Source organism: Balaenoptera physalus (assembly GCF_965194825.1).
Source record: "Balaenoptera physalus genome assembly, chromosome: 8".
Lineage (NCBI taxonomy): Eukaryota > Metazoa > Chordata > Mammalia > Artiodactyla > Balaenopteridae > Balaenoptera > Balaenoptera physalus.
The window spans coordinates 12,278,716-12,292,122 of record NC_138887.1 but is presented as its reverse complement, the minus strand read 5'-3'; the positions used below and the strand labels follow the sequence as shown (position 1 = coordinate 12,292,122).

Here is a 13,407-nt window from a genome sequence, read left to right as displayed (position 1 = left end):
AATTTTTAAAAGAATTGCCACCCGTGATTGTGTTCCAAGGTAGTTGCAAGATAGATCACTAACACAACATTTAATGGATAACTTTCTCCATCATTCTATTATTCATGTCACTCACACTGGAATATGACCCACAAACAAATTTAGTGTCAAATCTGGCAGTAACTCTACTCCCCCAGAAACCTTTGATGTTCCATTGCTCAACGGCCAGTGATAACCATTAGATTCTGAGCCCTTTGTGTGGTGGGGAAAAACAACTACCCACAAAAGGGCATAGCACCTCATCTGCACTCCCCACTTCAAAGGTTGTTTCTCATAGTGGTCTTGGCTATTTCTTTGGGAGCTGAGACTTGAGATATATAGATTTTGTGTTCATGTCAGTCTTTTGTCTTTTCCCATATAAATTTATTCTTACAGCCGTCATTGTACATAATGACATCAGTATTTGCAAGGAGGGTCCCATTAGTGCCATCAGAAGGATACTCCATTTTGCTTCCAGGCCCAGACAACACTGTTTGAAACCACAGAAAGTCTTACACAATACACAAGCTTTCCAGATACTGTAAATACTTTCAAATGCCCCATGAATCTAAAAGATGTTGGAAATTCAGAGGACTGAGCTTTAGTGGCATTAAAAATACTTATTTTAAAGAGAAACATTACAAATATATGGTACATCAACTTGGAGAAGTTTGGAGTGTCTCTTTCCATTTGTTCTTCTTCCAATCTTTCCCATGCCTTTACATATTTTCTCTTTTTGTATTTTATTTTAATTTTTTTTGGCCATGTCATGTGGCATGTGGGATCTACCTTAGTTCCCCAACCAGGGATGGAACCCGTGCCCCCTGCAGTGGAAGCACAGAGTCCTAACCACTGGACTACCAGGGAATTCCCTTCTCTTTTTTTAAATGAAATTTTCAGTATTATATTTCATTATGTATATACTACCATACTAGCACACTGCTTCTCCTCCAGAACTTTAATGCCTCAGTTCGCACACATGTATATGTGTTTCAGTGAGTGTTCGGCAGCAGTCACACACATATCAATGGTGATATGACAAGACATCTGAGCTGGCACATCTGAAAAGTATTAACTTACCCTAAGGATTTTTGAAGGTGAATGTTTATTCTTGGAAGATTTGGATGCTCTCTTACAAGGGAAAAATACTATGTACACACAGATGATATTAGGAAATACCGCTATCCGGGTTTACTGTAAATGGATGTGAGTTCTCCCCACGCCCCCCATATCAGGTCACTTTCAATTACATAGTGAAAAAGTATTTAGAAATACTTGAAAAACCTTGAATGGTGGAAGTTCCCTGGTGGCCTAGTGGTTAGGATTCCAGGCTTTCACTGCTGTGGTCCGTGTTCAAGCAAGCCACGAAGCAAGGCCAAAAAAAAAAAAAAAATCTTGAATGGCTTCAAACTGAAATAGTTTACCAAGTCCAAGTTAACTCTTTTTCAAAGGCTGGACTTCTTGTCTACATACTGGTGCTCTCCAAGTGAAGACTCTGAAGGCAGATGGGTTCATACACAACACCCCTCCCTGCCCTCCAAAGAAGATGAAGAAGTGTGACCAAGAGGTCCCTCACTGAGGACTCCATGGTGCCTCCAGGACCCTGTCGTCTGTCCCTTGCTTTTCTCCTTTGTTATCAGTCATTCCACTCCCTGGCCTTGGCTTCTGCTAGGATGGCCTTCTTCTCCCACCTTTTATTGCTGAAGAGGCAGGGGAGGACTCAGAAGACTCCAGCTCTGCTATACTTGCTTCAAACCTAAGGTAGAACCCAGCTGGGTGCTTGCCGTCCTCTTTCCTCAAGTGGCCAGTTGGTGTCTCCGGATCTTTCAAGTTGAGCGACACCCAGTTCAATAGACTCCTCCCCAAGAATTCCCAGCCCCTACCATGTGGATTCCTTCAAAGACATACACACACACACACACACACACACGCACACATACAGATACACAAAGACACACAACTACAACAATAACAACAACAGCAGCACTCAAGAAAATAGTGAGTTTTGCTTGGGTGGCAGCACACTTGCATGACTGCTGAGGAGTTCTAAGTTGGAAAGTCCACGATCGATGTAATGAAAATAGCATGCTTTTCGATGGGAAATAGGTGGGTGACTTGGCCCTTCCTGGGCAGATCACACAATAGCTCCAGGTTGACTTTCGATAAGGAACATGGCAGAGTTCAATGTGCTTGTTAGATAGAAATGTCACAGATCAGCTCCTGGAAACTTTTCTACCCTAATCGGCCTCAGCCTGTTTATTTTCAAATCTACATGTTGCCCTTTTAGGCAGGTTTCCAGGAGGATCATCTGGAGATGAGTGTATTTCCAGCTTCCTCCCCTGCTAATAATGGCCAGGAAGAAACTGACCAAACCAAAGAGATTGTACTTTAAGCATCTATGGCACCGTTGCTGGAAATTTCCACAAGTTCTTTATTCAAAGTTATACGATTTCAAATTGTACCCAATTCTTAATTATTTGAATTATTCCCACACGTACGTATGACACTTGTTTCATTTTCAAGTATTTCGGTTTGTGTACCCAGAAGTGAGAGATGTTTTTAGCAGATATAAATATAGTGTTGGCTGGCCAAGTGCAGGCTGTCACCAAGCTCCTCTGCCCACTGAGCAAGACCGTGTTGCCTCCCAAATCAGCTTCCTAATGAGACGGAGATGTTCTTCATTGATTTTTACTTTTTCCAATGCAACTAATGCATGGTTGACTTCAATATTAGGCTCCAATTAGATAGCTTTTTGACATCAATTTTTTTTCTCCACTTTTAAGAATGTGTCTCCGGAATTGTCTCTGGAAACCTAAACAGTAGGATACGCTTTCATGCCTTACATGGAGCCAATTTGTAGGGGAAAATGTTTGTGTGTTGTTCTCCTTAAGGAGAGCTGTGTTAAATTAAACGGAACACTCCTTTCCAAATGCATTTGCATACAAAATTTAACAATGTTAAATGGCACTCTATGGGATAAACATGGGGAAATATTACTTGCATATATCAGTAGTCTAGTACAGCTCATTCTGGTTATATGCGATCCTTAGCGTGTGTCCGTTCTCTTCATTCTTTCTGGCAGGGCATGTGCATCTAGGTGATCTAGAAGCCATTCCAAAGCATCAGGATAGAAGTTAAAGATAAGTGAAGCCAAACCCAGCAAGGTTTTATGCTGTTCAGTATTTTGATCCTTTGAAGAGATATCAAATGCAGGTTTAGGTCACATTTACATGAAGCTGATCTATCCTGATTAGGACCAGGAGAGATTTCCTGGACTTGTCCAGAGCAACTGTTTTTCCTTCACCTTGAAGCAATGTCTCTCAGCCCACTAAATGACAAATCAAGCAAGTGGTATTAGGAATTCTCAGAAAGGTTTTCATATTCTATGTAGTATTTCTTGTCATCGTGAAGATATTGAAATGTCTTATTAACTTCCCTATTCATTTCCTATCAGTGAACCATCCATAGATTGAAAAAGATTTGTCTCACTATCTTTGAGTAAACATGGATCTTGCTTATCTAGTTCTTGGTTGGGAAGGTCTTTTGGGGCGCAAAAATCCCCATTTAGGTCAAAAGGACAGTATATGAAGGGAAACAGATGGGAACTTACTAAAATTGAAACTTGATTTTAAACACTGTCTTACATCCTAAAATCAGAAGTATATCCGATCTTTGTGGGGACGTCAGTGTTGGCTGTGCTGACCGGTGAGAGGGTAGGCTCTGAGACCCAGATTCTGGGGAGGGGTTGAGGAAAGCCCAGCCTAGGAAAGTGCCTCAAATGTCATAGGCACTTGGCCCCCTCTGGTTGGGACCCAGCCACCCTGCATAGCAAAGCTCACTCGGTAAAACATCGTCAGTGGTGTTCAGTACTGGGTGAGGGTGCTTTGTCCCCTAGAGCTGTTCCAGTCTCAGTCTCTGCAGCTCCACAGGGATCATCCCAACTGCACAGGCCCCAAGAATATGCTCTGCCGTGTTTGCAGAAGGCGCACACTCAATCCTTTATATGCTGGAAATAACTCCCTATGAGAAGTTGTGTCCGTATCTACCCCTAGGGCCTAACTCCGTGCGGAGTGGGGGCAGCCATGGATGAGTGGAACAGCTGCCGGAGAGCCGGATGTGGTTGGTGGTAAGAGCCCCGAATGTGGTTGGTTGAGTTTCTCTGGTCTAGACAATGGATCTGCTTTCAACTATCTCATCACATTGCTGGCCTTCCACGCCCGCACTGAAAAGGCCATAGTAAACCGCCTGTGATCTAGTCTCAACAAGGGTGTCTAAAGGTTAAGCACTCCATTAGTGCCTTCACTCAAGCTGGCGGACAGAAAGCTTCACACTTGGGTTTAAAAATTGCCGAAATTAGGTTGTGTTTTAATGCCGTACCCTCGGTTTTTAAGGGGGACTCTGTGTGGCGTCCTTGCCTGTAGAACTTATCTCTCAGTGTTCCCCAGATGAGACCCCCACCAGCATGAGTTCCTTGTGAAATTAATACAAGAAAAGTACATTTGCTTCCCTGAGGAACTAGTACATTTCTTCTTCTCTAATAATAAGACCATATCTCCCTTTCTTTGCTTTGGCTGCCCGGGGACTTCAAGCCAAATTTTTATGTGTGTGGCTATATGAGCCCATGTGGCCATTGTATTTGCATTCTTTTATCATTGTTCCTTCTTTTCTTTCTCTTTTTCCTTTCTTCATGAATTTATTTATTTTAGTCTTACCCTCATCAGTTACTCTGAGAAAAGAGGCAGAGATACATTACTATTGTTAAAAAGTAGAACAATGTTTGGTAATTTTCAAAGTAAAGATTGTTCCACCTCAACATGATTATTGGCCAATTTCTAAGGACAACACTATGAATCATATTAATTGAGCTGCATATGGTGTTTCTTTTAAAGTATTATATATTTACATGAAAACACAGGAGATAAAATTAAAAAACACTTTTGTGTTTTGGTAGATTTAAGTTTCAGGAATTTGTCAATTCTACTTCTGAAAGACATATTACACCCTTTTGAAAGAACTGATATAGAATCAGATAATCATGCAGCTACTATCAGAGATTGAATCCTTCATTTTAAAATAAAGAATAAAAAATGAAAAAGGAAAGTTATTTATATTAGCTCAACGTCACTAATTTGCAGATACTATGACTGAAAAAAGCAGTGGCTGAAAATCAAAAAAATTGTAAGAATTTAGTCACAGTAATGGCCTAGTTTCAAATGTCACAGAACAGTGTTTTCCCCCTATTGTCACTCCCCTTTTTCTTTTCTTTCCTTTTTTCTCTTTGCTCCTTCTTTCCTTTCCTTTCCTTTCCTTTTCCACCACTCTCTTACTCAGAAACTTTTCTTTCTTTTTAGAGAATAGAGAATAGAGATCTATTTGCAGAGAACATCAAGGTGGTGCAATAAAAAGTGGGTAGTAGGGCTTCCCTGGTGGCGCAGTGGTTGAGAATCTGCCTGCCAATGCAGGGGACACGGGTTCGAGCCCTGGTCCGGGAAGATCCCACATGCCACGGAGCAACTAAGCCCGTGAGCCACAACTACTGAGCCTGCGCGTCTGGAGCCTGTGCTCCGCAGCAAGAGAGGCCGTGATAGTGACAGGCCCGTGCACCGCGATGAAGAGTGGCCCCCGCTTGCTGCAACTAGAGTAAGCCCTCACACAGAAACGAAGACCCAATACAGCCAAAAAATAAATTAAAAAAAAATAAAATAAAATAAAAAGTGGGTAGTATTAACAAGACAAAGGTTTATTATGTGCGTTTTAATTTTGAAGAACCTAAAAGACGAATAGGACGCTGTATTTTTGATGGAGACTGTACAGGTGGAAAAGTAAATTGGACAACTACTTGGGAGGCAGGGTTCTGGGAAGAAGGAAGCAGAACACAAAGGCTCTGAAGAGAGACCAGGAGAGAAAGGACTCACAAGGAGGATTCTGCATTAATGGAAAAATTGAAAACAAACTAATAAACAAGCAACGCTGTTTTGCATCATTCTCTGGATATCCATTAGTGATCCTATGGTAGCAATATTTTCTTACTGGTAATGGATTGTCCTCTTTCACCCCTTCAGAAGTTAAGGACTTCATTAAGTAGTGATCAAAAGTTTAACTTAACCATAGAGCAATATGATTGCTCTATGTTGGAAAGAGATTCATGGTTTGGCTGAAAAAGTTTCTGAAGGAACAAATGGAGAGAAAACATATGAAACTGTTCTAGAAGCTGTTTCAACCAGACCAGAGATGTTTAACTTAGCTCCTTATCTGTTATCTAGAAAAATGAACTTGTGGATCCATCAGATCTGGTAGTACTTCCCTTCTGCCATCTTTTGGAAAGTTTGGTGCTTACCATCCAGTGACCCTGGACGTGACCGAGCATATCCTTCTCCAAGCTCAATGTCTGTGGAGCACAACTTAGGAGTTACTCAGACAAGCTACATGTTGCCCAAATGGGGTGAAAATGGACATGCCCTGGGCAATCGCTCCTGTTACTGTCGAGTCCTGTGCTCTCCCTCCTGTAGCTGCTGCTTCTGCACGGGTCAGAGCTCAGTCTCACTGGCAGGGAAAAGGTGCTGCGGCCCCCCAGAGCCAGGGATGTTATCCTTGTCACAGATGGAAAAGAGCAAGTTGAGATTGGATCACAAAGTGTTATTGTTAAGTCACCAAGTTCATGTGCAAGTCATGAGAGAAGCGCAGAATCTCCGTTGAATGACAATGACAAGCACAGAACCCCTCAGCATGGAGCGCATCTCATAGGAAACTGATAACCAGATCCGCTCCCACCCAATCCGCTCCCCATTTCCCGATCTCATACATCCCCACCCTCAATCAAAATGAAGTCGACGGTATACTTGTATAAATTCTGGCTATGCAGCTTTGAATAACTTTTCCCAAATGATGGGAATTTCTGGAAATAAAATACAGTGATTTCTCATCTAGAAATACATGAAATAACCACAAAAAGACACTCCCCCACTTTTTCTTCCCTAGTATAGAGCCTACGACTGAAATCAAATGAAGAAAAAATGGATACGATGTTTATTTCTTATCTGTGGAGTGTGATTTTAATAATTTCAATAGATTTCTCTATAACCCACCCATTTTTTTTTCCTCTTTCATTAAACTAAGGAAATTTCCAAGTGAAACACATGCTATTCTATGAACAATGGACCTGATAAGGGTTGGAACAAATTCCTCTTTCTGTCCCTATCTCTGAGTCTTATTTACCTACTTTTGTGAAAGTAGAATGAACGACATAGGGTAAGATAATCTAAGTATCTCTGACATGTTTATGAAATAAACCCTTGTACAACAAATCATTTACAACACTCACAGACTGGGTCACAAACTGAACCATCCTCTTCACGTGCCCGTAACTCTGGATCAAAGAATGGCACTGAGCTTGCCGTGTCAGCTGTGACAAGTGCTTCAAGGTCAGTCTCCTTCTGTTGTCATGGCTGAGCTCAGACCACGGTAGCACCGTTAGTCACCATCAGTTAAATATGCTACTTCTGTATATGTGGTTCGGAGGGTGGTTCTGGCTCTGGGTAGCTGAGGAACTGATGCAGTGTGGAGTCCAGACTTACTAGTTTCCAGCCTTGATGAGACCACCTCAGAGGTGAGGGGCAGCTCCTGAGGCCAAAAGAGACTTCAGGTAACCAAACAAAGTCCTCCAGGGCTTGTGGGAAAAGAAGTCATGCTGATCATAAGACAAAAGGCTGTGCTTGCTAAAGGTAGGGTGAGGATTCAGGACTCAGTGTTTAGTAAACCGAGATGGAGGAATCCAAAGCGGGGTGAGCAAAAGCGTTTTCAGAAGCAAAACCTCAAGTAGCAAGAAGGCTGCCGCTGCTCCATCTTCAAGGGCTGGCTGCCATAGACCCGCTGCAGGTCGTGGGAAGACTCCTACTTTAAGCGCTGCCAATATGGAGGCCTAAGGGGGTTTAAAGCTCACCTCGTGAGCCTCTCTGGTGGCCTGCTTGTAGCCCTGTGGGTCCTGGGCCACCCCCAGAGACCCAGTCCCTTCCAGCAGCCCCTCTGTTATGCCTTCCTTCCAGCTCCTGCTCTAACCAGCTGAGAGGCCAGCTCAGGGCAACATGGGTGTCAGGATGGCTTGTCCTGCTCCTGACTTAAGAGGGAGCTCTGTAAAGGCCACTGGCTGTTGCAGAGCCTTTCTCGGCAAAAATCCTCGTGCTAGAAATGGCTTATCAAGGCCTATCGCGGGATCTGTCTTGATGTTTTAAAACCTTTTGGGAAGCACTGTTACGTGAGGCTCTGCTTCAGATAAGGGGTCATCCTGAAGAAATATAGTTCAAACTTACATTTGGTCCGTGTTTTAGAGTCCAGTCCCAAATGATACGTTTTCAATGGAATCTAGAAACCTGCTGTCCAGTTTCAGGCTCACATCCTATTGGATCACTCATTCTGTCTAAAGGCTTTTGCTTGTTTTATTTCCCACACCTGCGTTGATCTGCCTGGGTTGCCATTTGTTTCTGCCTTTGAATGTTTTCATTAATAATAAATTATTGAAGAGGCTTAAAGCATCTTAGTATGCTCAGTTCCTAAGATAATCTCATGACGCATAGTATGCCATTACAGGGTCAGTTTTTCCCCATGGCTTTTGTCCCAGGGCTGTGGACTTTGCCAACGTGTTTGTTCTCCCTCTAATGGCAGCAGAGGGGGCCACACTGTGTCAGACAGAAACAAATATTTCCAGAGCAACATTCTTTGCAGGTAGGAATCACCTGCTTTATTCCATTCCGGGCAGCAAAATATTGATGGCGGCACAGTGAGTCCGTCAGGTGGGGTCCTCAACTTCGAACTTTTCAGAATTAAGATTTGACAGTATGAGTGAACTCGGGCTCTGAAGTTTTCACTGTATTTTTTTCGTTTATGTATAAATAGTCTTTTTGTGCCCAGAGTAGACTAGATGTGGATGATGTAAATATAAATAAGATGTGGTCTCTGCCCTCAGAGAGCTCACAAGCCAATAGGAGAGAAAGATAGGACACAGGATGGTAAGTTTTGGTTTTTTTTTTTTTTTTGACTGCGTTGGGTCTTCGTTGCTGCGCGCAGGCTTTCTCTAGTTGCGGTGAGCGGGGGCTACTCTTCCTTGCGGTGCACGGGCTTCTCATTGCGGTGGCTTCTCTTGTTGCGGAGCACGGGCTCTAGAGCGCAGGCTCAGTAGTTGTGGCGCACGCGCTTCGTTGCTCTGCGGCACGTGGGATCTTCCCGGACCAGGGCTCAAACCTGTGTCCCCAGCATTGGCAGGCGGATTCTTTTTTTTTTTTTTTTTTTTTAAACATCTTTATTGAAGTATAATTGCCTTACAATGGTGTGTTAGCTTCTGCTTTATAACAAAGTGAATCAGTTATACACATACAATATGTTCCCATATCTCTCCCCTCTTGCATCTCCCTCCCTCCCACCCTCCCCATCCCACCCCTCTAGGTGGTCACAAAGCACCGAGCTGATCTCCCTGTGCTATGTGGCTGCTTCCCACTAGCTATCTATTTTACATTTGGTAGTGTATATATGTCCATGACACTCTCTTACCCTGTCACATCTCACCCCACCCCCTCCCCATATCCTCAAGTCCATTCTCTAGTAGGTCTGTGTCTTTATTCCCGTCTTGCCACTAGGTTCTTCATGGCTTTTTTTTTTTTTCCCCTTAGATTCCGTATATATGTGTTAGCATACTGTATTTGTTTTTCTCTTTCTGACTTACTTCACTCTGTATGACAGACTCTAACTCCATCCACCTCATTACAAATACCTCCATTTCACTTCTTTTTATGGCTGAGTAATATTCCATTGTATATATGTGCCACATCTTCTTTATCCATTCCTCTGTCGATGGACATTTAGGTTGCTTCCATGTCCTGGCTATTGTAAATAGAGCTGCAATGAACATTTTGGTACATGACTCTTTTTGAACTATGGTTTTCTCAGGGTATATGCCCAGTAGTGGGATTGCTGGGTCGTATGGTAGTTCTATTTGTAGTTTTTTAAGGAACCTCCATACTGTTCTCCATAGTGGCTGTATCAATTTACATTCCCACCAACAGTGCAAGAGTGTTCCCTTTCCTCCACACCCTCTCCAGCATTTATTGTTTCTAGATTTTTTGATGATGGCCATTCTGATCGGTGTGAGACGATATCTCATTTTAGTTTTGATTTGCATTTCTCTAATGATTAATGATGTTGAGCATTCTTTCATGTGTCTGTTGGCAATCTGTATATCTTCTTTGGAGAAATGTCTATTTAGGTCTTCTGCCCATTTTTGGATTGGGTTGTTCGTTTTTTTGTTATTGAGCTGCATGAGCTGCTTGTAAATCTTGGAGATTAATCCTTTGTCAGTTGCTTCATTTGCAAATATTTTCTCCCATTCTGAGGGTTGTGTTTTGGTCTTGTTTATGGTTTCCTTTGCTGTGCAAAAGCTTTTAAGTTTCATTAGGTCCCATTTGTTTATTTGTGTTCTTATTTCCATTTCTCTGGGAGCTGGGTCAAAAAGAATCTTTCTGTGATGTATGTCATAGAGTGTTCTGCCTATGTTTTCCTCTAAGAGTTTGATAGTGTCTGGCCTTACACTTAGGTCTTTAATCCATTTTGAGTTTATTTTTGTGCGTGGTGTCAGGGAGTGTTCTAATTTCATACTTTTACATGTAGCTGTCCAATTTTCCCAGCACCACTTATTGAAGAGGCTGTCTTTCCTCCACTGTATATTCTTGCCTCCTTTATCAAAGATAAGGGGACCATATGTGTGTGGGTTTATTTCTGGGCTTTCTATCCTGTTCCATTGATCTATATTTCTGTTTTTGTGCTAGTACCAAACTGTCTTGATTACTTTAGCTTTGTAATATAGTCTGAAGTCAGGGAGCCTGATTCCCCCAGCTCCATTTTTCGTTCTCAAGATTGCTTTGGCTATTTGGGGTCTTTTGTGTTTCCATACAAATTGTGAAATTTTTTGTTCTAGTTCTGTGAAAAATGCCAGTGGTAGTTTGATAGGGATTGCATTGAATCTGTAGATTGCTTTGGGTAGTAGAGTCATTTTCACAATGTTGATTCTTCCAATCCAGGAACATGGTATATCTCTCCATCTATTTGTATCATCTTTAATTTCTTTCATCAGTGTCTTATAATTTTCTGCATACAGAACTTTTGTCTCCTTAGGTAGGTTTATTCCTAGATATTTTATTCTTTTTGTTGCAATGGTAAACGGGAGTATTTTCTTAATTTCACTTTCAGATTTTTCGTCATTAGTGTATAGAAATGCAAGAGATTTCTGTGCATTAATTTTGTATCATGCTACTTTACCAAATTCATTGATTAGCTCTAGGAGTTTTCTGGTAGCATCTTTAGGATTCTCTATGTGTAGTATCATGTCATCTGCAAAGAGTGACAGCTTTACTTCTTCTTTTCCGATTTGGATTCCTTTTATTTCTTTGTCTTCTCTGATTGCTGTGGCTAACACTTCCAAAACTATGTTGAATAATAGTGGTGAGAGTGGGCAACCTTGTGTTGTTCCTGATCTTAGTGGAAATGGTTTCAGTTTTTACCATTGAGGACGATGTTGGCTGTGGGTTTGTCATATATGGCCTTTATTATGTTGAGGAAAGTTCCCTCTATGCCTACTTTCTGCAGGGCTTTTATCATAAATGGGTGTTGAATTTTGTCGAAAGCTTTCTCTGCATCTATTGAGATGATCATATGGTTTTTCTCCTTCAATTTGTTAACATGGTGTATCACATTGATTGATTTGCGTATATTGAAGAATCCTTGCATTCCTGGGATAAACCCCACTTGATCATGGTGTATGATCCTTTTAATGTGCTGTTGGATTCTGTTTGCTAGTATTTTGTTGAGGATTTTTGCATCTATGTTCATCAGTGATATTGGCCTGTAGTTTTCTTTCTTTGTGACATCTTTGTCTGGTTTTGGTATCAGGGTGATGGTGGCCTCGTAGAATGAGTTTGGGAGTGTTCCTCCCTCTGCAATATTTTGGAAGAGTTTGAGAAGGATAGGTGTTAGCTCTTCTCTAAATGTTTGATAGAATTCACTTGTGAAGCCATCTGGTCCTAGGCTTTTGTTTGTTGGAAGGTTTTTAATCACAGTTTCAATTTCAGTGCTTGTGATTGGTCTGTTCATATTTTCTATTTCTTCCTGGTTCAGTCTCGGCAGTTTGTGCATTTCTAAGAATCTGTCCATTTCTTCCAGGTTGTCCATTTTATTGGCATAGAGTTGCTTGTAGTAATCTCTCATGTTCTTTTGTATTTCTGCAGTGTCAGTGGTTACTTCTCCTTTTTCATTTCTAATTCTATTGATTTGAGTCTTCTCCCTTTTTCTCTTGATGAGTCTGGCTAATGGTTTATCAATTTTGTTTATCTTCTCAAAGAACCAGCTTTTAGTTTCATTGATTTTTGCTATTGTTTCCTTCATTTCTTTTTCATTTATTTCTGACCTGATCTTTATAATTTCTTTCCTTCTGCTGGCTTTGGGGTTTTTTTGTTCTTCTTTCTCTAATTGCTTTAGGTGCAAGGTTAGGTTGTTTATTCGAGATGTTTCCTGTTTCTTGAGGTAGGCTTGTATTGCTATAAACTTCCCTCTTAGCACTGCTTTTGCTGCATCCCATAGGTTTTGGGTCGTCGTATCTCCATTGTCATTTGTTTCTAGGTATTTTTTGATTTCCCCTTTGATTTCTTCAGTGATCACTTCGTTATTAAATAGTGTATTGTGTAGCCTCCATGTGTTTGTATTTTTTACAGATCTTTTCCTGTAATTGATATCTAGTCTCATAGCGTTGTGGTCGGAAAAGATACTTGATACGATTTCAATTTTCTTAAGTTTACCAAGGCTTCATTTGTGACCCAAGATATGATCTATCCTGGAGAATGTTCCATGAGCACTTGAGAAAAATGTGTATTCTGTTGTTTTTGGGTGGAATGTCCTATAAATATCAATTAAGTCCATCTTGTTTAATGTATCATTTAAAGCTTGTGTTTCCTTATTTATTTTCATTTTGGATGATCTGTCCATTGGTGAGAGTGGGGTGTTAAAGCCCCCTACTATGATTGTGTTGCTGTCGATTTCCCCTTTTATGGCTGTTAGTATTTGCCTTATGTATTGAGGTGCTCCTATGTTGGGTGCATAAATATTTACAATTGTTATACCTTCCTCTTGGATCGATCCCTTGATCATTATATAGTGTCCTTCTTTGTCTCTTTTAATAGTCTTTATTTTAAAGTCTATTTTGTCTGATATGAGAATTGCTACTCCAGCTTTCTTTTGATTTCCATTTGCATGGAATATCTTTTTCCATCCCCTCACTTTCAGTCTGTATGTGTCTCTACGTCTGAAGTGGGTCTCTTGTAGACAGCATATATATGGGTCTCGTTTTTGTATCCA

At 41.2% G+C, this 13,407-nt stretch overlaps 1 protein-coding gene and 1 long non-coding RNA gene across 11 annotated transcripts in view; one reads left to right on the top strand and one right to left on the bottom strand.

The window, feature by feature from the left end:
• Nucleotides 1-13,407, bottom strand: part of LOC309666315 — a 667,877-nt gene that overhangs the window by 421,819 nt on the left and 232,651 nt on the right. The gene's annotated exons all lie outside the window — the stretch shown is intronic.
• Nucleotides 1-13,407, top strand: part of SUGCT (succinyl-CoA:glutarate-CoA transferase) — a 789,655-nt gene that overhangs the window by 734,904 nt on the left and 41,344 nt on the right. Inside the window, exon 15 of one of the 10 annotated variants that reach the window (XM_082473572.1) lies at nucleotides 3,101-6,217. The exons of the other annotated variants lie outside the window; for them this stretch is intronic. Coding sequence (XP_082329698.1) covers nucleotides 3,101-3,115 — 15 coding nt within the window. The 3' untranslated portion in view covers nucleotides 3,116-6,217. Of the gene's footprint in view, nucleotides 1-3,100; nucleotides 6,218-13,407 lie in introns of those variants that run through there. 10 annotated transcript variants of the gene reach the window in all.